Source organism: Ursus arctos, unplaced genomic scaffold, assembly GCF_023065955.2.
Source record: "Ursus arctos isolate Adak ecotype North America unplaced genomic scaffold, UrsArc2.0 scaffold_6, whole genome shotgun sequence".
NCBI classification, from domain to species: domain Eukaryota; kingdom Metazoa; phylum Chordata; class Mammalia; order Carnivora; family Ursidae; genus Ursus; species Ursus arctos.
This window is the reverse complement of record NW_026623078.1, coordinates 85,831,857-85,853,927: the sequence shown is the minus strand read 5'-3', so window position 1 is coordinate 85,853,927 and position 22,071 is coordinate 85,831,857. Positions and strand designations below refer to the sequence as shown.

The following is a 22,071-nucleotide window of genomic DNA, read 5'->3' as shown; positions in this document are numbered from 1 at the left end:
GGGTGGGCACATTCAGCGAGCAGCACTGCCCAGCTCCCGGCCTCACACTTGGCCTGCCTCTCATTAGTGACCCAGCCAGGCCCATCTGTCCTGCTCCTCCAGCAGGGGCCCCAGAGGCCAATGCCACCCTCCCCTTTCCTGGTCTCCACACAGGTTCTTGTGGCTGTGTGACCCTACTCCCCGGCTGCCCACCTGGTGTCACTCAGCCCTTGGTTACAAGTAGCACACCCAGTTCAAACTCCTAAACCCAGAAACAGCACGCATGGTCTCCCCTGCGGGGCTGCTGGTCGCTCTGAGGCCCAGGCGGCCTCTCCACTCCACCCCATCTGGGTTCCATTCCCTGCTGAGCTGACCCCATGGGAGCAAAAGTGTCCAGGGAGGGAAGGTTCCAGTGGCTGTCCTGGCTCTGCTGCTGTGACTAGTCATGGGCCCCCGACGTGTGACCTGTGAAATGCTGCCAGGCCTCCCACTATGTCCAGGAAGCCTGGCTGATCCCTTAGACGCGGCCCCTGCTGCTCCAGCCCTCTGCGCTGCCCGCATCAGCTCTGTGGCCTGCCGCTCACTCACTGGAGACCGGGCCCTGGACAGGCCCGTGACGAATCTCCCTGTGGAGTTGTGCCCACGGTCCCGTCCGGGCAGTACTTGGCACTAGTGGCTCGTCCCCTGGACTGTTGGCCAGCGAGGCTGGTGAGACAGCCATTCTCTGAGTTGGGAGAAAGGGTCCGGCTGTGGTTACTTCTGGTCGGAACTGGTGTCTTCAGGGGCCCGGGCAACACAAGAATGGATTGCTCCCCTTGATGGTGGGGGGCCTGGGTGCCCCCTTGCTGTCAGCGCCACACTGGTCCCTGAGCCGTAGTGTGGCACCACCAGATTCTAGAGTCCCCTGTGTACCTGCTGCCCCTTCCCTCTCCGCCTGCCCGGTGGGCGGGGCGGACCGGAGTCCGGACGCGGGGGGCGGGGCCTCAGTCAGACTTCGCGGCGTCAGGCGGGCCGGAGTCCGGGGGCGGAGCGGGGGGGGGGGGGTGCGTGGGGCCCCAATCAGACTTCGCGAGGCGGGCCGGAGTCCCCGCGCGGGGCCCCAATGACGTCGCTCCGTGGGCGGGGCGGGGTAGGGCGCGGACCGGAGTCCCGGCGCGGGGGCGAAATGGCGGCGGAGCAGGACCCGGAGGCGCTGGCGGCCGCCAGGCCGCTGCTCACCGACCTCTACCAGGCCACCATGGCGCTGGGCTACTGGCGCGCGGGGCGGGCGCGGGAGCAGGCCGAGTTCGAGCTCTTCTTCCGCGGCTGCCCGTTCGGCGGCGCCTTCGCCCTGGCCGCCGGGCTGCGCGACTGCGTGCGTTTCCTGCGCGCCTTCCGCCTGCGGGACGCAGGTAGCCCACCCCCCGTCCAGCCCCCGCGACCCTGCTGGACACCTGCCACCTAGACGCGTCTTTCCCTCCCCCACCCCCCGCCTGAAGAGCCCCGGGCGAGACCCCCGCCCGACCAGAGTCCCCAGCAAGCCTCCCAGGACCCCCGACGGTCCCAGCCCCGCCGAACCCTCCACGGCCTGCGCTAGCACCAGCCCACGAGGCCTTCTGTCACCCCCAGACGTGCAGTTTCTGGCCTCCGTGCTGCCGCCCGACACGGAGCCCGCGTTCTTCGAGCACCTTCGTGGCCTCGACTGCTCCGATGTGACGGTGCGGGCCCTGCCCGAGGGCTCCCTCGCCTTCCCCGGCGTGAGTGCGGGGTGAGCTGGGGGCAGAGCGCGTGGGCCCGAGCATCCCGGGCGGCTCCGAGCTAACAGCTACCCCGTCCCCCCTCCCCCGCGCAGGTGCCCTTGCTGCAGGTGTGCGGGCCGCTCCTGGTGGTGCAGCTGCTGGAGACGCCCCTCCTCTGCCTCGTCAGCTATGCCAGGTGGGGCCCTGCCCAGGTGGGACCACGCCGGCCTGGAGGCGGACCCGGGGGTGCTGGGCCCCCGGACGTCGAGCGGGGACTTCCGGGGGGCGGGCCTTTGGGATGGGGCGTGGTTGCGCCCAGGAAGCGGAGCCCGGGGCCCCAGGGCCCTGGACAGGGACCTCCCGCTCCCACTCTGGGGGGCCGCGAAGGGGGCCCGGGTTCGCGGTGACTTCGTGACCCTCAACGCGGGTCCCCCACTCCCTTGTCCCGGACAGCCTCATCGCCACCAACGCTGCGCGGCTTCGCCTGATAGCGGGTCCGAAGAAGCGGCTGTTGGAGATGGGGCTGCGGCGAGCCCAGGGCCCGGATGGAGGTCTTACAGCCTCTACTTACAGCTACCTGGGCGGTAAGAGCCGGAGGTGGGAGGCAGGGGCCGGGGTAGGAGGACACCTGCCAGACGCCCTCCAGCCCCGCCTGATTCCTGCCTGACACCCTGCGGACCCTCTGTCGCAGGCTTCGATGGCAGCAGCAATGTGCTCGCAGGACAGCTGCGGGGCGTGCCCGTGGCTGGAACCCTCGCTCACTCTTTCATCACTTCCTTTTTGGGCACTGAGGTGCCCCCCAACCCGGTCAGTACCCCTCACTCCCCCGCTGCGCTCCAGCGGGCTGTCCTCAAAGCCAGTCCTTGCCCAGGGGAGGGATGGTTCCGCTGCTGCTTTGCACAGGCAGATGCTATGCTTGGCCCACCGGAGCCCCCTGGCAGGTAGCCCCAGTGCTGTGCTGGGAAGCTGGCAGTGGTGGCATTACCCCTGCTCAGACTCTCAGCCAGGGGTTAGCCAGTTCTCAGCCTGCACTAAGGGCTGCCCAGCCTTCACTGACCCCTTTCCATAGATGTTGGCTCCAGCTGCCAGTCAGGGCCCCAGGGTGGATTTGGCTGCTTGTGTGGAGGCATGGCTGGATCGCGTGTGTGCCCATCTGGGACTGGGGGTGCAGGAACCCCACCGAGGGGAGCGGGCAGCCTTTGTGGCCTACGCCCTGGCTTTTCCCCGGGCCTTCCAGGGCCTGCTGGACACCTACAGTGTGCAGAGGTGAGGCCCGCGTCCTCCCCTGGGTGGGCTCTGCAGAGCAGCTGTGGCCCCTCACCGACCCTTCTCGTTCCTGCTGGCAGGAGCGGTCTTCCTAACTTTCTGGCAGTAGCCCTGGCACTGGGGGAGCTGGGCTACCAAGCAGTGGGTGTAAGATTGGACAGTGGTGATTTGCTTCAGCAGGCCCAGGAGATCCGCAAGATTTTCAGGACCATTTCGGCCCAGTGAGTCCCCTGGGACGGGTTACGTCCACTGAAAGATCCTGTCCGGGGGCAGGAACGTTGGGATGGGGCAGAGGAGAGAGCAGTTTGTCCCTCCTGAAGTGAGGAGGTCTGATGTGGTTGCTACCGCAATAAAGACATTGGGACCTTGGCAGGAAAATCAGGGGTGGGTTCACCCAGGGGCTCATAAGGAAAAGGCCAGGGCCCATGTGTCTGAAGGCAGATTGTCAGGTTGGGAGGGGATGCATAACCGGGGAGGGAGAGTGACCGGGTGCATTAGGAAACATCTGAGGGACTGCCCCCGTCACAGGTTCCAGGTACCCTGGCTGGAATCGGTCTCCATCACCGTCAGCAACAACATCAACGAGGAGGAGCTGGCCCGGCTGGCCCAGGAGGTGGGGCAGGGCAGGGCAGGGGCAGGGGCAGGCCAGAGGGGGGCTAAGATGGCCCTGGGCCTGCAGACATTAAGTTCAGTCCCACCTTCTCTGACCTCGTCCAGGGCAGTGAGGTCAACGTCATTGGCATTGGCACCAACGTGGTCACCTGTCCCCGCCAGCCTTCCCTGGGCTGTGTTTATAAGGTAGGGATAGGATCTGGGACCCAGCGGGGTGGGCCAGAAGGATCATGGGTTGGGGGAGAAGAGTCCAGCAACCCCACACACGTTTCTGCAGCTGGTGTCCGTGGGGGGTCAACCACGGATGAAGCTGACCGAGGACCCGGAGAAACAGACGCTGCCTGGGAGCAAGGCCGCTTTCCGGCTCCTGGGCGCTGATGGTGAGGCCCCTCCTACGCCCCGTGGTCCTTCTCAGGTCCCCAGGCCCCCCGCTTTATTCTTGGCGCACACAGGGTCTCCGCTGTTGGACGTGCTGCAGTTGGTGGATGAGCCGCCGCCACAGGCTGGCCAGGAACTCAGGGTCTGGCCTCGAGGGGCCCAGGAAGCCTGTACCGTGAGGCCTGCCCATGTGGAGCCCCTGCTGAGACTCTGTGTCCGGCGGGGACAGGTAGCCGCCTCCACCTACTGCCTTAGTCTGCACCTCCACCTGAGTTGAGCCCTGGCCCCGACCCTGACCACTGACCCAGCCCCTGCCTTCCCTCTTCCCCCAGCTGTGTGAGCCCCTCCCATCTCTGGCCGAATCTAGAGCCTTCGCCCAGCTGTCTCTAAGCCGTCTGAGCCCGGAGCACAAGCGGCTGGAGCAGCCTGCGCCCTACCGGGTAGGTGCGCACCCACCTGGTCCGCTCGCCCCAGTACCCGCCGTCCCTGTGGCCACCCGTCATCCTCTCTTCTTCCTACAGGTGGCGCTGTCTGATAAGCTGCGGGCCCTGGTGGACAGACTGTGCGCGGGAGGACCCTCCTGAGCACCTGCTGGAGCTGCCTGAAACCAACATGAGTCACTCGTTGTCCTGCACAACTTGTCATGTGTCCTTTCTTCACCCAGCCTGCCACTCACTTGACCCCCCAGGGCCTCCAAGGGTGGGCGGGACTTAGGGGTCAGAGCCTGGGTTCATGTTCCCAGGAGAGGCCCAGGCTCTGCCCGAGTAGGGAGGCTGCCCTGTGCTGGGGTCTGAGGGTGGCCAGGTGCTAAGCCAAGGCTGGCAGTCGGAGGCTCGTGCAGCTGGACTGCGGGGCCAGAGCTGAGGCTGGAGGGGACAGGGCTATGGAGAAAGGGAGGCGTCTAGTGCCCACCTAGGAGTTGGTGGAATTACTGCAGGAGGCTAGGGAGGGGGAGCCACGGGGTGGGGATAAGGTACCAGAGGGAGGGTCTTGGGGATTTCCTGTATCCAAGCATGGCCCCAGACTCCCACAGCCACCAAGGGCATTGCCCCGAGGGGTCAGTGGGACACTTCAAGCTTGACAAGCCAAAGAGAAGCCCCGGTGTCCCTGGCCACTGGGGCCGCCAGCCCTGTAGGACTCTGCCACTGGGGGGCGCTGTGCTCACGGTTTCTGCCATCAGTCATGGGGTCAGCCAGGCCTGGGCCTTGGGGGAAGCCAGCTCCTGATCCAGGAGCCTTACAAAGGGAGGGGAAGGTTCAGGGGCCAGTGGAGAAATTAACGGTGCTGGGCTGGTCCTGCCTCTGTGCGGACAAAGCTAGTCACTCAGGTTTCCACTGGCTTTGGCGACTCGGGTTCCACAGAAACCATCCGGGAGAGATGTTCTCGGCTCTGTGGGACATGGGGCAGGGGGGCTGGGCCTCTTGGATCCAGGCAGCACAAGGAGGCAAAGGCAGGCAAGGGTGTGGAGGGGTGCTGGCTTCCTGGGGTGCTTCCCAAAACACTTCTGCCTCTTCAAGTATCTGGCCAGACTGGCTCTTCTGGATCCTAGGGCTTAGTTAGGCTGGGCAGTGCCCCGTGTCACTGGGTGAGGGTGACAGAATTTGGGGCAGAGGCCTGGTCAGGCGAGCCCTAGGGAGCATAAGGCTTGGGGAGATACAGACTCACAAACACCCACATGGCAGAGTTCACCAGGCCCCAGGTACCCCCAGATCACCACTTCTCAGCTGCACACTTCCTCCCTGCCAGGACCCAGGAACCTTGTGGTCCAGTGTTGGGTGGAGGGAGCACCTCAGAACGGGCCAGGACCCAGAAGGCCCACCCCAACGATAGCAGGCCCCTATAAGGGCACCTGGGTGGCAGCGGGGGCACTCCTCTCGCCTCTGCTCCACCCCAGGCCTGCCTGAGCTTAGAGGCGGTGACACCTTTCTCAACCTTCCTCATCCCCAAGATGTCTGGCTGGGTCGGCATGCAGTGGGGACAGCCTAGCTCCTGACCCCAGGCCCTGCCTGGACCCAACTGCTTCTTTAGGGCCGAATCAGGCAGGGCCTTAGCTCAGGGTTGAGCCCTGACTTCTGGACCCTGGACCCTGCTGGGGTCTCCTCAGGGCTGTCCACAGCTGCCCGGGGCCTCCTTGCCCAGAGGGGTTGGATGTCAGGGTGAAGGGCCCTTCTCCCCCTCTTCTTGCACACCTACCATCCCAGGGCTCTCATCCCTTCCCCAGGGCCCTGGTGGGCAGAGCCAGACCCCACACGCTCCAGCTTCAGGCTGGCAACTCACTGCCGGCAGCAAGGGCAGGAGGGCCCTTCCCAGGCCCCTGATGCGCACACCGGGGGGTGCCTGTGTGGGACGGCCCCACCCCTACACAGGAAGAGCATGAGCGCACACGCATGCGCCACCACGCCTGTCCCTGGTCCTGCCTACCCGGGGCCAGCTTCTAGGTCAGGCCTGGGCACGACCTCCCCGGAGAACCAGGGGCAGGTGCTGCGGCTGGATCCTGCTGCGCAGCTCGGGGCGTGCGGTGGCCATGGCTTGGGGGGTGTGGGGCCGGGCCCGCGGGGGCCCTGTGGGGGCTCTGACCCTGACGGCTCTGGCTGAAGGGATCCGGGCCAACCAGGGGCAGACTCCGGGTCGCTCTTCCATCGGCCCTCAGCCGGAACATGGGCTTGAACCCGAGGTGGAGCCTAAGAGTGCAGCCGCCGTCCCCACCGTTGGTGGTGAGACCTGCTCCCTGCCCAGCAGGACAGAGCTGGCCCCTGAGGGACCCTATCAGGTGAGTGGGGAGGGGAGGGAAGCTGAGGGGACCACATGGAGGAAGTTGGGGGGTGCTGGGGAAGACAGCTGGGAGAGGCAAGGGGACTTTGTACTACGCACCCACCCTGCCCTAGAACCCCCAGAGCTCCTGGGAGGAGGGGGCCCTTGCGGACCTGGCGGTGTACACGGCTGCCTGCCTGGAGGAGGCTGGCTTTGCGGGGACGCAGGCCACAGCGCTCACGCTGTCCTCCGCTCTGGAGGCCCGGGGGCAGCATCTGGAGGACCAGGTGAGTCCCCCCCCCTGCCCCCGAGCTCCTGCTGTTGGGGGATCAGAGCGAGCAGCCCGAGGAACACACAAGCCTCAGGCCGCGCCTGCCCCGGGGCGGGGGGGGGGTGCGGAGTGATATGTCCTGACGTCTGCTCCCCCTGCCAGGTGCACGCCTTGGTGCGTGGGCTGCTGGCACAGGTGCCCAGCCTGGCCGAAGGGAGGCCGCGGCGGGCAGCCCTCCGCGTGCTGAGCGCGCTGGCCCTGGAGCACGCGCGGGAAGTGGTGTGGGCGCTGCTACCAAGCTCGCTGCCCCCGGACCGGTAACCTGCCTCGCCTGCGCCAGCAGCCACATCCCTGAGGCCCCCACGCAGCTTCCTTCCCCCTTCCTGATTGGCGGTGGAGTCTAGCCCTGGTGGGGCGGGTTGTGGAGGGGGCAGAGCCTCTGAATTCCCTCCGCTTAACTCCGGTCCTCCATGCACTCCCCGCTGCTCACGCCTCAGGGTCCTGGTGCTGGGCTCCTGGCTGGGGGGCCTGCCTTCTCCCTCCAGGTCACACCGGAAAGCCCCGCCTGGGGCTCCGAGGTGGGGCGAGGGAGCCGGGTGCCTGCTTCTCCCCAGCGCCCCTGGCTCTTTGGTCAGTGTGCAGGGGAAGGGATCTCTGGTTTCGCTCCGTACGTGACTGTGTCTAACGCCAGCTTGTTGCGCTGCTGCCAGCCCCGCCGAGCCCGGAGCGACCCCCGCCCGGCAGCGGCGCGTCGTCCACGCAGACAGCAAGCGCTCTGTTGCTCTGGGGTTAGCGGGTGGAGAGCCGGGGGATGGTCGACCGACCCTTTGCATGCTGGAGTCCTCGTGGCCACCTCCGACCCTGGCCCGGGGACCCCCCATGTCGGACCCTGTCTCAGGTGCTCCTACCCCCAGGGCGGCCGCTGAGCTGTGGCGCAGCCTGAGCCGAAATCCGCGTGTGAATGGGCAGGTGCTGGTCCAGCTGCTGTGGGCACTGAAGGATGAAGCCGGGCCCGAGCTGGAGGCGTTGGCGGTGGGTGACGAGCCGGTGCCGCGGGGGCCGCCCCTGGGGCCGAGGGGGTCGGAGAGTCTGGCCCTAGGGGCGTGGGGGGCAGCAGGTTCTCACCGGGGTCCGACGCATTCAACCCGTCCCTCAAGTGTCCGAGGCCCTGTCCCGGCTCTCTGTCCGCAGTGCCCAGAGCCTGACCGGCCTCTTCTTCCGCAGGCCACTCGGGCCCTTGGGGAGATGCTGACTGTGTCGGGCTGCGTGGGTGCCACTCGGGGCTTCTACCCACACCTCCTGCTCGTGCTGGTCACACGGCTACACCGGCTGGCACAGCGGGTGCACTCCCCTGACGCCCTGAAGGTGTGGGGCCCCTCGCACCGAGGGCCACCACACAGCCACGCCAGGTGAGGGGCCCACCCCAGAGGGAAGAGAGGGCTAGGGCCCGTTCCCTCCCAGCCCCCAGCTCTCCCGACCCACCTGCTGCCTGCCCCCACCTCCAGCTGCGCCGTGGAGGCCCTGAAGGCCTTGCTTACCGGGGACGGCGGCCGCATGGTGGTCACATGCATGGAGCAGGCTGGAGGCTGGAGGAGGCTGGTGGGAGCCCACACCCACCTGGAAGGCGTCCTGCTGCTGGCCAGGTGCTGGCGGGGCGGCTGGGGAAGAGGCAGGGGCAGGAGGCTGGTCTGGCAGAGGCTTCTGGAAGGGTGAGGCAGTAAGAGGAGGTTGAGGATCCCCATTTGTGCCCCATCCCAGTGCCATGGTGGCCCACGCGGACCACCACCTGCGCGGCCTGTTTGGGAACTTGTTGCCCTGGCTGCGCAGCCCCGACGACACGCAGCGCCTCACGGCCATGGCCTTCTTCACCGGGGTGAGCCTGCTTCCGCCTGGGTGGTGGCGGGCGCCACCCACCTGGCCCCTAAGCCGCGCCCCCGGATGGGGGCCTCGAGCCTGCTGACCCTGGGGCCCCTCTCAGCTGTTGCAGAGTCGGCCCACAGCACGGCTCTTGCGGGAGGAGGTCATCCTGGAGCGGCTCCGGGCCTGGCAGGGCGACCCCGAGCCCACGGTGCGCTGGCTGGGTCTGCTGGGCCTCGGGCACCTCGCCCTGAGCCATGGGAAGGTGAGGGACAGGGCTGGGGGGCAGGGGCTGGGCCGGGGCGCGAGGGGCCGCCCACCAGTCGCTGCCCCGCAGGTGCGGCATGTGAGCACGCTGCTGCCCACGCTCCTGGGGGCTCTGGGCGAGGGCGACGCGAGGCTCGTGGAGGCCGCGCTGGGCGCGCTGCGGAGGCTCCTGCTGCGGCCTCGGGCGCCCGTGCGGCTCCTGAGCACCGAGCTGGGGCAGCGCCTCCCGCGGCTGCTGGACGACGTAAGCTCCGCCCCTCCGGTCTGCCTACCCCCCCCATTCCGACCCGTCCCTCCCCGCCCAGCCCCACCCCCCCCATCACCGTCCAGACTGCAGCCCTCCCCAGACTCTCCCAGTTCTCGGTCTGCCCTGACCGCGCCCTCGCACGCAGGCCAGGGACTCGGTCCGCGCCTCGGCCTTCGGGCTTCTCGGGACGCTGGTGCGGCGGGGCCAGGGTGGGCTCCGGGTGGGGCTCCGCCGCCCCCTGCGGAAGCTGGTGCTCCAGAGCCTCATCCCTTTGCTGTTGCGCCTGCAAGATCCCAGCCGGGATGCTGCTGAGGTCAGCTGCCCCCCAAGACTGTCCCACTGCTGTCCCCATCCAGCCCTACCCATCCCCACCCTGCACACCCCCTAAGATTACATAGATCAGGAATTTCTGCAAGGACCTCGGGTGCGAGTGTCAAGGGCTCCCGGGGTTCCTGGTCTTTCCTGGACCACTTGCCCTGGGCTTCTCCATCCCTATCCCGGCCACACCCCAGCTACCTCTTGCCACTTTCTGGACCCTAACCCTGTTCCCTTCCCTTGTCCTAGAGTTCAGAGTGGACCCTGGCCCGCTGTGACCAGGCCTTGCGTTGGGGCCTGCTGGAGGACATGGTCACTGTGGCCCACTATGACAGCCCTGACGCCCTAAGCCGCATCTGCCACTGCCTGGTCAGTAGAGGGAGGACGGTGGCAGTGATGGGGTGTGGTCAGCTGCCTACTTGGTCCAGTATACACCAGGGCACTCCCCCCAGAACGGAGTCTTCTCACTCTCCCAGCCGAGGTTGTGGCAGATCTAAGACCTCCAGTCCTGGTGCCTTGCAGCAGGGCGGGGGAGGGGGACCCCAGGCCCTGGGCTCATGTCTGCCGCCCCCTCTCCATGTGGGACAGGCCCTCCTGTACTGCCATGAACCCGTCTGCCCCAGGTTCAGCAGTACCCAAGTCACGTCCCCAGCTTCCTGAGCCAGAGCCAGGGCTACCTGCGGAGCCCACAGTACCGCTTGCGCTGGGCAGCTGCCGTGCTCCTAGGTGAGGTGGTCCTGCTGTCTGTCCCTCGAACTCAGAGAGAGCTCTGGGAGCTGGACCAGCTCTTCCCCAATGGGGGCCTGGGGCCAGCGCTCACAGGCATGTCTTGGTCCAGGCTTCCTCGTCCATCACACCAGCCCCGGCCGTGTCAACCAGGACCTGCTGGACTCCCTGTTCCAGGGTAAGGACCCGGCTCGCTCACCAGGGTGTGGGGGCCTGGAGAGGCCGGGGGTGCTAGGACGGAGTGGATGGGAATGGGTAGGTGGAGGGCCAGGGACCTGGGTTACGTCGTGGTTCTGAGAGCCCTCCGACCCTGCCTGAGCTGCCCTATCCCTGCAGACCTGGGGCAGCTGCAGAGTGACCCAGAGCCCGCTGTGGTCGCCGCGGCTCACGTGTCCGCCGGACAGGTGGCTCTGCTGGCCGGCGCACGGGCCCCGCCCCGCAGCCTGCGTCTCCTCCGCCCAGGCCTCCGGCACCACACCTGGCCCAGCAGGCCCCCACCAGTCTATGCCAACAGCCCGTTCCAGCCCCGGAGCTTCATAGGCCGCTGGGGCAGCTTGGGACCTGGCTGAGCCTGACCCCCAGCTAGCCCGGAGGGTGCCTGTGGTCTGAGTCCGGCCGTATACTGCTCTGTGGCCAGTCCTGGCAGGGGCAGGTGTGCAGAAGCGGCTCTGCGTGAGGGCCCCCCAGGCCTGGTACTGGATGCGTACAAACCCTCTCTCTCTAGGAACGCGCTGCCACGACAGCCATGTGACCTAGGACAGCGGTGCCTTCTGTCCGAGCACCATCTTGCCCTCGGCAGCCCCCTTGCCTCTTGCACCCATGGCCCCTCTGTCCCCACTCAGGCCTGTTGTTCTCCCAGCTCCCTGGAGTGTGCCCCGCCCCAGCCTGGATGACACCTGGCCTCCCGAGCTGGGGTCGGGTGGGGACACCGAGAGACTGGCCCGACCCTGTGAGCTGGCCCCATGATAGGGTGCCTGCTTCCTGGTCTTTGCACACAACCTGGCTCAGCTTCCCCGCCCGGTCTGGGCTCTCCTCCCCAGCAGCCTGAAGTCCCCCATCGCGTGTCCCACTCCTTGCTGGCCTGTCCCCACTCCCCCCACACCCATTCCTGTGCCTCGTGTCAGACCTCACTTGAGCCTTCTCCAGGTTTCCCCACTGGCGGCTTGGGATGGTTCCTGTGCCCCCGGTGTGGAGTGCCACCATCTGCGCCCACAGACTGAGCCCTCAGCCGGCTCTCCAGCACCCTGCTTGGGCTCAAACGAGGACAGCATGACCGCACATGCCGGGCGGGAGCCTCTGTGGGGGCTGTGGCCGAGCCTGGCTGGGCCCTGGCTGCCTCTACCCACAACGCCTGCCTTGAAATGTTCTCTTGCCTTTCAGGGCCCAGCCCCACAGCCATCTCCTCAGAGAGCCTTGGCTCACACAGCCTCTTGCGGGGCTGGGTCCAGCCCCCCAGTCTGGGCCCCCCCCTGTGGAAAGTGTTTAAAATAAACACAGGGGTATTAAAAGGTCTGGCGTGTGTCTGGGGACTGGGTCTGGGCCAAGGGTGGAGTCCTGACGACCTTGGCCTGGTCCGACATCCGGCTCAGGTTGGGGTCATAGATAAGGCAGTGTGTAGACAGGAGTAAGGGTCAGCCTGCCGGAGGGTTAGAGCCCGGCTGGTTCAGGGTCCAGGTTTATGGCCAGGGTCAGGCAGGGCATCGCCTGAGACCAAGAGAAAGCTCCAGAGCTGAGGCAGGAAGGAGGTGAGGTTTCTCTAGGCCCAGGCAGGGTCAGGCCAAGGGCACGGGTCTGTGCGGAACCAGGGGCATGGTGCATTCCTTTAGACCCTCCAGAGCAGGTGCCAAAACAAGATGAAGCTACAAGAAATGTACCGCGGACACTCTGGACAGGCAGGAGGCCCTCAGACTCCCAGAGAAGGATGGGCGGGGGAAGCCAAGGATTGCTTGGGGTGTCCGGAGGCCATGCTGGCCTGGGGGCTCTCAAGCCAGACACCCCCCGCCCCGGGAGGACTGCAGCTCCCAGGCTGGGGGCGCTGTGCAGGGCTGGGTCTCCCTCTTCAGTTTCCTCGGAGGCAGCTGGCCTGTGCAGGGAGTGTCCTCAGAGCCCCTGATTTGGTCTGGGCCCGAGGCTGGGCCAAGCCCGGGCCTCCCGCCCCCCACCGTGATGGCCCCTGAGGGCAGAAGCAAGCCGGGCCTCCCCACGGCTGTAGCCCGGGAACCGGAACCTGGGCTGAGCGTCCGCTGCCCGCTTCTGCCACCGAGAAGAGCAGACTGGGCAGTGACCCCTCTCGAAAGTGGGCCCAGGCTCGGATGACGGCTCGGCAGGCAGCACGCGGCCCCTTCTCACCGCACCTCCGTGGTGCCCACAGCCCCCGTTAGCAGAAGTGCAGGCCGTCTCTTGCACGATGCATCTGCTCGTGCTCACGCGTCCACCCCTACCTTGCTATGCCCCCAGTGCCTGCAAGCCCCACTCGCCTCCCTGCCCGCCGGGTGTGGGTTCACCAGAGTCCACGTGGCCCAAAGGCCCAGACGGTGGCTGGGCCCTGGGAGTGTGAGTCTTCCCAGGGACTTCTCTGCTGGGCTGTCCCGCCCCATGGCGATGCCACGGCCCTATGCGTGTGTGTCCAGCCTGGGGGGGTCTGCCTGCAGAGGGCCCGCCAACTTGCTGCTAGGGTTGGACCACACTTCCAGGTGAGGTCCTGCTGCCCTGGTCTCAGTGCTCAGATACTCTCAGGGCAGTGGTGGCCTTGGAACGTGAGGACCAACGGTCCCACGCCGCAGCTGGGGCTTGGTGTGGCCGCCCGGGACCCGCCTTCTCCCCGGCCTCAAGGGGGATCCCAGAGCCCAGGGGCTTCCGCTTGATGAACACTTCCTAAGACCAGGGCTGTTCCAGTCCTGCTCGTTCACCTTGGTTTCCCTTTTATGTGCCCCTGATAGGGGTTCCCCAAAGAGAAGTGTGGGCCCTGGAGAAGCCAGACGGGCCTGAGGGGCATCGAGCTGCTTCCCGCGGTGTGTAACCTGGATCGAGTCGTTTGGGGTGCAGTTCTAATATTAATTTCGCTTTAGGGCTGGGATGCTAGATATTCTCAGGGGTTAATGTCCTAGCTCCTGCCAAACCTACCGTCCCTCCTTTTCAGTGAGTCTAGAAGCCTCCTGTCAGCGGCCGGCCATGACTGAACCGCCCCTTCCTCCACCTTCCTGCACACGGCAGAAGGCTGACTGCGGTCCCCACCAAGGAGAGGCAGATTTCCTGGCCGTACACATCCCTGGAGAGGAGGCCGCATCAGCTACCGCCTGTGCCTACTCCCGGGGCCGCCTCTGCCATGGGGGCCGAGGCCCGCTGAACGCCCAGGGATCTGCAGCTTGGGGGCCAGGCGGCCCCGCATCCAGGGATGCTCTTCCCTTTGAGCAGATGTGTTCAGATGAGGTCTCCACGCGCAGCCGCGGGAGGACAGGTCTGCGTGCTTCGGCCACACCTGCTCTGGTCCCGTCCGCACCCGGGCTGCAGTCGCAGCTCGTTCTCAAGTTCCCTGAGGCAGCCCCAGACCCGTCCAGGTCAAGTCGCTCTGCCCTGCTCTCTCACAGCCCAGCACGTGGGGGAGGGGCTGGGGGCCCAGCCACAGGGCCGGTCACTCCAGAGCGGCCATGTCCCCATCCGGGGCAGGCCCCCTTAGCCCCATGGCACAACAGCAGGGAGACCACGGAGGAGACACCTGTGCTCAGCCCCCACCTCTGCTCCCTACCCAGCTCTGGGGCCCCCTCAAAAACTCGGTGAGCCACATTTCTTTTGTACATCACGTGTATTGACTTTCCCCAACTCCCAGCCCCAGGATGAGCTGGCCACAGGCTGGGCGGGGCTCCTGGCCTAGCACGGTTGGCGGCTGGGGAGCAGGGCCAGCTCAGCCCTAGCAGCAGTCCCGGCTCAGGCCTAGCAGCAGCGTCAGGCAGGCGTAGAGTGCACACGTGCGGCCCCGGGCCTCTGGCTCCCAGCACACCTGGGGAGCGTCCGCCTGCACCTCCAGGCCGCATTCCTCCAGCAGGACCCAGGCAGGTGCCTCTGGGCCCCAGCTGCTCTCCAGGAGTCCTTGCGGCAGGGACACAGCTCTGCGCTCCCGCCAGGGGGTGCTCTGCTCCAAAACGCTCCGCACCTGCCAGGACGGGGTGGGAGATGTGGGAGATTGTCAGTGAGCTGCTCTTCCTCTGCCTCCCCCCCCCAGCATCCAGCACCCGCCCGCATCACTCCATCCTAGGGGCACCTGGGGCCCCACACCACAGGCCCGGCCCCTTCCCCTGCAACCTGCATCCCGAGCTCTCTTACCAGCTCGAACTGCCTGGACCGGTCTGCTGTCTCCAGCATCTCCGTGAGCAGCCCATGCTGGGTCTCACTCAGCACTGGGGGGAGACTTCGGCTAAGAGGAGGTTCCAGAAGGCCCATACCTCTGGACAAGCCCATAGCCCTGACCCCACCTGGCCTGCCCCAGGAGCCTCTCACCAGCCAATGCTTCCACCAGGTAGAGGACAGGGAGAGCCAGCTGCTCTTCCAGCTGTCTGGAACTATGCACCAGGCACTCAAGGAGGGCCCCCACCGGACCGTCCAGGGGGGCCACCGACCCACAGCGCAGGCCCTGTTCCAGCTGGGGACACGTGGAGGGGCCGGTGAGTCCGAGGGGCCTGGGCGCAGGCCCCGTCCCCGTGGCCCGCTCCCCCGGGCTGCTCACCACATCCTCCAGGGTTTGCAGGGCTGACTCTTCCCGTAGAACCTGCCCCAGGCCTGCCAGCAGCCGCCCGCACAGCTCCCTGGACAAGCTCTGCAGGATCTGGGCCTGGGCCCCCACCTCTGCCTGCAGGCCCTGGAAGTCTCCCGTGACTGCTGACCAGTTCTCAGCAAACCCGTCTGCGGGGAGAGGACTGGGACTGACCCTGGAGAGCTCTGGTTGGGAAGGGCAGACTCCCAGGGGGCAGAAAGGGGCGCCCGCCCAGGTTCCAAGGGTGATCGAGAAGGTACTGACCTGACTCTATCTTGAGGCATTTGGAGAGCAGCGACTGGCCGCCTGTAAGCTGGTGGCCTGGGCGGGGCAGGGTGTGTCAGGGCGGGGAGCAGGCCCCGGGCCTCGCCTCATAGTCCCTTACCACCACCGCAACAGGGGCATCCCGGGGCAGGGGCGAGGCTGGGCCAGGCCGGTGGCAGTGTTGTCTTATAGCCTACCCGCCTGCCCTGCCTCTGTGTGTGTGTGTGTGTGTGTGTGTGTGTGTGTGTGTGTGTGTGTGTTGACTCCAGCGCCCGGTCCCGGTCCCCAGGAGCCTCCCGGCAGAGCAGGGCCGCACAGAAGGGCCCCGTCTGGGGAGGAGGTCCACAGGGCTCACCTGCCTTGGGCAGCCCGAAGGTCCTCGGCTTCTTGTGCTTCTTGTCCCAGAAGAGAAGGACATCTGGCAGCCAGGTGAGAGCAGAGACGGGTGGCAGGTCGTCCAGTGACCCCGGCCTGTCCCTCACCGTGCCCTGGGGCCACCCTGCGCCATTGGCTCCGTGCGCCCCACCTCCTCACATGCCAGAGCACGGGCTCCTCAGCCACCCAGCAGGCTGTGCGGCCTGACGCCTGTGGCACCCCCAGCATCCCCAGCCAGCCGGCAGCCCTCCCTGGGCTTGCCCGCCTCTCCGCCATGGAGCCTGGGCACCAGGACGCACCCCAACCCCAGCTCACCCCAGTCAGAGTCGATAAGCAGCTGGGCCACCTGGAAGGCAAGGGTGCTGCCTGAGGGGATGGTGACTGTCTTCTTCCGGCTCCGGTGGCCCTGGCCTTGGCCCTGAGGGACGGCGGTGGGCTCAGGGCGAGTTCTGGGCTGTGGGGCTGGGTAGGCTGGGTGCTGGTGTGGGGGTCCCGCCCCTGCCACACACCTGGACAGATAAGGCTCCAGGCAGCGCAAACTGGCCAGAGCCCTCCTGCTTCTGGGTGCGGGTGACCTTCACCTCCTTCTGCGTCTGCAGCACCTCTGTCACCACGAACACGTCGTTCCCACAGTTCCGCAGCTGCTGTAGGACCTTGTGTTCTGGCTGCCGCAGGCGCCTGTGGCGGGTGGTTGGCCTGGAAGCTGAGGGGGCGTGTCCTGCACCCCCCAGCCCCGGGCCGCGCTGCTGGGGGGCCTGACGCAGGATTCCCACCAGTGTTCGTGGGGGTGGGCCACGGTGGGGGGAGGGACAAGATCCAGGGGTGCTAAGTGGACGCCCGCAGACCCCTGGAGACGCCCACACCCTCGGCCGCTGCTTACCTAGCTGCTCCTCCCTGGGTGCAAATTACAAATCTCTGCCCTGAACTAATGGTCCTCCTCTCCCGTCCTGTGTCTGCTCTGCTCCACCCTGGGCCCCGGGACGCAGGCCCCCATTACCTCTGCGGCCTCCTTGCCCCCTGCCAGGCTCATCATGTCTCTGGGGACTGCCCCCACCCCCCGCCGCTGTGCTGACCCTTGGCCTGGACAGGCACCTGTGACTCCTGACGCCCCGGGGTTGTGACCCTTGGGGCTCACCTCTCTTTCTTCATAGCGTCCCAGATGTTGGGGTCCACTCGCAGTGTGCGCACATTCATGGAGATGCTGAAGTTATCGAACACCGCTGCCCCGCCTGCGAGCCTCCCCTGCCCTGGGGCTGCCACCTCACCGCTGCCCTGCAGCTCCCCGTCCATGGAGTCGTAGACGTGGATGGGCGCGCTCTGCTTTACGGCTAGAGCCAGACCAGAGCTGAGGCCCCATCCTCCCGCCCGCCACCTGTCCCACCTGGGCAGTGGGCCTTTCCAAAGGTCTGTCCTTTGAAAGCAGAGAGCGCAGAGGCCCAGAGCAGGCAGCGGGCTGGCCAGTTCCCTCCCTCCCAGCAGGCGGGGTACCTGGCTCTGGGGCATCAGGCTCCAGAATGTCCCTGATGGACAGGTTGATGCACTTGTAGCGGGGTTTCCAGAACCACGACCGCGAGAGCTTCCTGCCCAGCAAGCAGTAGGGCTGGAAGCTGGTGGAGCTCTGCAGGCTGTCCACAGGGATGAGGTCGCCGCCGTGGTCCAGCTCCCGGACCACACTTCTGATCACACCCTCAAAGGCAGAAGCCATTGCTCCTGAGGAGACACATGGGTCAGCCACACTGCCCTCAGGGCTAGAAGAGGGGGCAGGGAGAGGGGGCAACAGTCGCTGCTTGGATGCCTCCAACGGCAGGGAGCTCTTTCCCTCCAGAGGCCAGTCCTGGGATGCTCTGACAGGCAGAAAGCGTCTGCTCCTGATCGAGGCTCAGCGCACCCACCCCACTGTCCCTGCACGGGGCTGGTGAGCACGTCTAGGCTGGGATGGCATTCGCAGCCCTCAGTGGGACTCAGGCTGCTCACCCCCTCTGTACCATGGCCAGAGTGCCCACAGGAAGCCCAAGGAAGCCCTGGGACTCTCAGTGCTTGCAGGTGGGGGGGGGCAGGGCGGGGCAGCCCTCAGCCACCCACAGAGACCTTTGTCACTTCGTCAGCCCAACAAGGCTTAGCACCACTCAGGAAAAGCAGCCCCCAGTGGAGGGCAGGGCAAGCCAGGGGCCTCAGGGGGACCCCCAGGCCAACGCTGTAGCTGCTGTCTCCCTGGCTGAGGTGTTCAGAGGGCAGGAGAAGAAGCAGGAACCACCAAGATTCTGGGGACTTGGCAAGGGGCCCACAGTAAGGCCCAGCCACAGTGTCCCCAGCTTCCAGGTACGTCCTCTAGGGCTTTTTCTGTGCCCAGAGTTCCACGAGCCACCAGTCCAAGGCTGAGGCTTCAAGGACCAGAGGCCAAAGCAGGCCTGACCCAGGACCCAGGAGGCCTGGGCCCCAGGCAGAGGAGCCGGCCTTGCCCAGCCACTCCGGTCACTAGGAAACCTCTGAGCCTCGGTGCTGGTCAAAATTCGGAGCGGGCCAAGGCGTCCCCGGAAGGGCCCCCCAGAGTCAAGCCCAAACCCAGATGGGCTTCCCTAAGCTGGTCTGGGATTGTGGGGAGTCCTGGGAAGGTGCTGGGACCAGGTGGTCCCCACTCAGCGCGAGCTCCCCACCACCAGGCAGTGGGGAACGGCATTGGGCGCGGGGTGCAGCTCACCGTGATGGTCGCCCCAGGTTCCGGGCCCACGACGGGAAGCAAGTCTGCCCTGCAGACCCGAGTTGTGCTGCTCTGCCGGACGTCTCCGAGCAGGCGCCCCGCTGCCGGGTGCCCACACCCAAAAGTGAAACTCCGGTTTAGTGACGCTGGCCAGCCGGCACTCCTGGGAACGCCCCAGCCCGCACACCCCGTGGGGCCCTCTGCCCGCCCGGAGTGGGACGAGCCACCGCGCCCACAGCCTCCCCCTCCAGCTGGCGGCACTCCCTGCGGCTTCCTTCTTACGGCTCGAGTCCATCAGACAGTTCTCCAGAGAGAATGTGCAGACAGCCCGCAAGCACTGCCAGGATGTTCACATCGTTCACCAGCTGAACGCTGCGAACCCAAGCATGCCCGCGGGCGGCTGTGACAGAGCCCACCGGTGCTGGGGGGGACCGAACCCTTGCAGGGTCCCTGGAGAGCCACCCCCAGCCTCACCCACTCCCCTCCTAGCTGCACTCAAAAGAAAAGAAACCATATGTTCGTACAAAAACCTGCCCCGAATGTACAAACAGCATTATTTGCAAAGAAAAACAAGATGTAGAAACAACCCAAATGTCCATCAGCTGAGTAAAGGGCACGTGACATCCGTCCACTGGAAGACCTAGGGTCATCAGCCGGCGGAAAGGAGGAAGTGCTGACGCCCTGTGACCGAATGAGCCTGAAAAGCAGGCAGTCCGTAGAGACAGAAAGCAGAGTGGCTGCCGGGGCAGCGGGGGCGGGGTGACAGCTAACAGGTACATGGTTTCTTCCGAGGTGACAAAATGCCCCAGAACGAGTTCTGCTGCTGGTGTCCTGACTCTGGACATGCTGAAGCCTGTGGGGTTTTCCACTTTACGTGGGAGCGTTGTCTGATATGTGAATATCAGTAAAGCTGTCATTGAGAAAATCTGCAGCCGTCACCAGCTCCTCAGCACCCCTATTGTCTGGGTTGCGGAGAATCACATACAGTGCAAGAGCCCCACACGCTCCCCTCCGCCACCACTTCCTGCCTGGCTCTGCCCCGTGACACTCTGGAGCCCCCGCCAGGGCCCCTCTGGGCGGGCCTGAGACACCCTGAAGGCCCCACCACATTCACTCACTGGGTTCCCGCATAAGCCCTCCCTGGGGGGCAGGGTCTGCGAGGCCACTGAGGCTGCGTCTGTCCCCATGCCGGAGCCTGGGGTGCAGGCCTGAGGGCTCTCTGGGGCTGTGGGCACAGACTCTGCTTGCTGTGGGCCCCCAGCTCCAGCCCGGCCCCAGAGCCCCTCTGCTGCTGTGAAGAGGGTGCCCTTGCTGGTGCAGCAGGAGGCTGCAAGAGCCTGAGGAGGGCTGGGCGTGTGTATGGGCGTGTGTATGGGCGTGTGTAGCACGCACACGCATGTGTGCGTACCTGTGCATAGGTCTTCATATGTGTTTGTTGCATTGCTGTTTGTGCGTGCACATGCGTGTGCTTACACACGTGTGTTTGTGTCGGTACATGTTTGTGTGTGTTGTGTGCGAGCATGTGTTGGGGAGGCCACGAGGCCCATGCTACGCCCATGGCTGCTGATGCTGCAAGGCTGTCCTCCTGGGGTCCTCTCTCCTCCAGCGCAGCCACCCCTGGGGACCCGGGTCTGAGGCAGACGTGCCAGGCAGGAGCCATCCGTAGGGCAGGAGGGGCAGCGCGCCCGCCACGCTGGCCACGGCAAGCGCAGATGGTGGCACACGGTGCCCACCTGCCTTGAGGCAGTTCCCTGGGGCCGCCACACCTCAGGCTGGGGGGGGGGGGCAAGGCGTGGCTGCCGCAATTCCCTGTTCCGTGCTCAGTTCTTCAGCAGTAACCAAAACAAGAGGGACTCGCCAAGCCCGGTGCCTCTCCCCTGGGCTCCGGAGTCTTGTCAGAGGACAGAGGTCAGCCTGACAGCCTGCTGGCCCTGCACCCTATCCCCTCCCTGGCTCCCATTCAAGAGGCGAAGTATGACCAACAGGACATTTCGAGGCCCAGGAACTCTGGGGCGACATTATGTCCCCCTCGAGCCCACCCTGTGCTACACTGAGGTAGGTAAAGCTGCCCTGGCCACGGCCTGGGTGAGCCCTGGGGGTCCACAGCTAGGGAGGACACATGTCTCTGAAGGCACGCTGTGACCCCAGACTGGGAGCCAGGGAGGGCACTAAGGTCTGTGCGCCTGGAGGGGTCAGCCGGGCTGGGCCGCCCAAGGTGGAGGAAGCTGGCTTCAAGCAGGGACTCCGCCCCGTCCCCGTGGGTCCGAGGGGCTGGAGCCAGCGGGTCAGCGGTAACCGGGGGCAGACCCTGCCCTGGGGTGCCCAGTCCCTGGCGAAGACACAGGTCATTAAGAACCCAGAGTAACCCAAGGGCTCTGGAGGGAGCGGCCCATCATGGACGAGATGGGCAAGTGCCCTGAGGCAGGCACACAGGGCAGGCGCCAGGGGCACCAGGGTCCGCAGGGTCCGCGAGGGGTCCGTGCAGCAGCCCAGGGCCGGCTCCACCCAGTGCCGACCCTTCCAGCGACCATCCCGCTTCCCACTCAGCGCCCACGCCCTCCACAGCCTCCCTCCGGGGCAGGCTCCCCTTCCTCCTGCCGTTGCCGCTCCCCCTGCCGCCACCCCTTCTGCCCTGCGCCCACGTCTCTGTCCCGCCCTCCGGGGCCCGCAGGGAGCCCTTGCTCTGAAAAGCGGACGAGGTCAGGATTGGAGACGTCCGTGCCGGCTGCTGCTGCTGCGGGGCCAAGAGAGCGCTACCCAAGTCCCATCTTCTGGGGACTGAGTCCCCCACGGGGCAGCCCTCCCGCTCACCACAGCGGCCACCCCGTCGGTAGCCCTGGACGCTGGGGCCCAGCAGTTCCGCCATCTCTGGGGGATGGGTCAGCCCCAGAGCAGGGTGGTCTCGGCTCAGGGGCGCCCCAGGAGTCAGGAGGGCTGTGGGCGGCAGGGGGGCACCCCCGCCCTCCCTGGGGCTGCTGCTTCCTTTTGGAGTCCCCTGCCCTGGGGCCTGCTAGGATCTCTCCAGTCCCCTGAGGTTTCTGCCTGCTGGGCGGGGGGGGGGGGGGCTCAGAAGCCTGTCCCACCCCAAAGGGGCCTCTGCTGGAGGAAGCAGCCCCCTAGCTCTTGCTTCCGCTTTTCTGAGCCTCCCTCACTCTGCCCCAGCTGGGAGAAGCGCTCCTGGCTGGAGTCCAGGCATTGCTGGGGCAGGAGGGGAGTAGGTATGCGCCGGACACTGGTACTGAGGTTTGCTCAGTAGTAGGCCCGTGGAGGGTGGTCTTCGTGACATTCATCCGTCGTGGTCCCTGAGAGCTTTGCGGGAATGCTGCGATTTAGGGAACAGTAGACCGAAACACTTCTCTCCCAGAAGCATCTGGCTCAGACAGCCTGCGGGTCATGCTTTTTAGTGAGGGTTAGGCGTGGGGTGTGATGCTGGGGTGAAGCAGGGATCCACAGGGTCCCTGAGGTCAGTTGCCTTCCACAGTAACTTGCTGCTCCCTTCCCTCTGGGATGAAAGGTGGGGGGCATTCATGCGGTAGCGGTTCCAGCCTGCCAAACACCTGTTCCCACCTGAGGACTCCCACCTGCACAGAGGGAAGGAGA

At 66.2% G+C, this 22,071-nt stretch overlaps 3 protein-coding genes across 9 annotated transcripts; 2 read left to right on the top strand and 1 right to left on the bottom strand.

Annotated features, from left to right (window-relative positions):
* Positions 1-1,093: 1,093 nt before the first annotated feature.
* Positions 1,094-4,587, top strand: NAPRT (nicotinate phosphoribosyltransferase). 6 transcript variants are annotated; one of them, XM_026488922.4, is made up of 13 exons: positions 1,095-1,370; positions 1,588-1,715; positions 1,811-1,893; positions 2,151-2,281; positions 2,389-2,504; positions 2,767-2,963; positions 3,044-3,184; positions 3,492-3,576; positions 3,681-3,761; positions 3,853-3,955; positions 4,028-4,182; positions 4,286-4,393; positions 4,475-4,587. In XM_026488922.4, exons 1-13 carry the CDS (start codon positions 1,145-1,147, stop codon positions 4,535-4,537), a joined length of 1,617 nt encoding a protein of 538 aa, XP_026344707.1. In that variant the 5' UTR covers positions 1,095-1,144; the 3' UTR covers positions 4,538-4,587. The 6 variants fall into 6 exon arrangements, with proteins under 6 accessions (XP_026344708.1, XP_026344707.1, XP_044236199.1 ...); XM_044380264.3 differs by having other exon boundaries at positions 1,588-1,676; positions 3,853-4,182; XM_048212658.2 differs by lacking the exon at positions 2,767-2,963 and having other exon boundaries at positions 3,144-3,184.
* An 88-nt stretch (positions 4,588-4,675) lies between these two features.
* MROH6 (maestro heat like repeat family member 6) lies at positions 4,676-11,879 on the top strand. Its single transcript, XM_026488910.3, has 14 exons — positions 4,676-6,723; positions 6,839-6,991; positions 7,138-7,292; positions 7,890-8,007; positions 8,200-8,384; positions 8,481-8,618; positions 8,734-8,848; positions 8,954-9,097; positions 9,170-9,343; positions 9,492-9,659; positions 9,911-10,030; positions 10,285-10,387; positions 10,500-10,565; positions 10,724-11,879. Exons 1-14 carry the CDS (start codon positions 6,478-6,480, stop codon positions 10,954-10,956), a joined length of 2,118 nt encoding a protein of 705 aa, XP_026344695.1. The 5' UTR covers positions 4,676-6,477; the 3' UTR covers positions 10,957-11,879.
* Positions 11,880-14,170: 2,291 nt separating this feature from the next.
* On the bottom strand, positions 14,171-19,110 carry GSDMD (gasdermin D). Of its 2 annotated transcripts, XM_026488925.4 has the most exons (11): positions 18,472-19,110; positions 17,262-17,483; positions 16,909-17,101; positions 16,283-16,451; positions 16,089-16,191; positions 15,754-15,816; positions 15,399-15,455; positions 15,108-15,283; positions 14,882-15,023; positions 14,708-14,781; positions 14,171-14,537 (listed from the first exon to the last, which is right to left on the bottom strand). In XM_026488925.4, exons 1-11 carry the CDS (start codon positions 18,764-18,766, stop codon positions 14,295-14,297), a joined length of 1,737 nt encoding a protein of 578 aa, XP_026344710.1. In that variant the 5' UTR covers positions 18,767-19,110; the 3' UTR covers positions 14,171-14,294. The 2 variants fall into 2 exon arrangements, with proteins under 2 accessions (XP_026344710.1, XP_026344711.1); XM_026488926.4 differs by lacking the exons at positions 14,882-15,023; positions 15,108-15,283.
* Between the last annotated feature and the right edge of the window lie 2,961 nt (positions 19,111-22,071).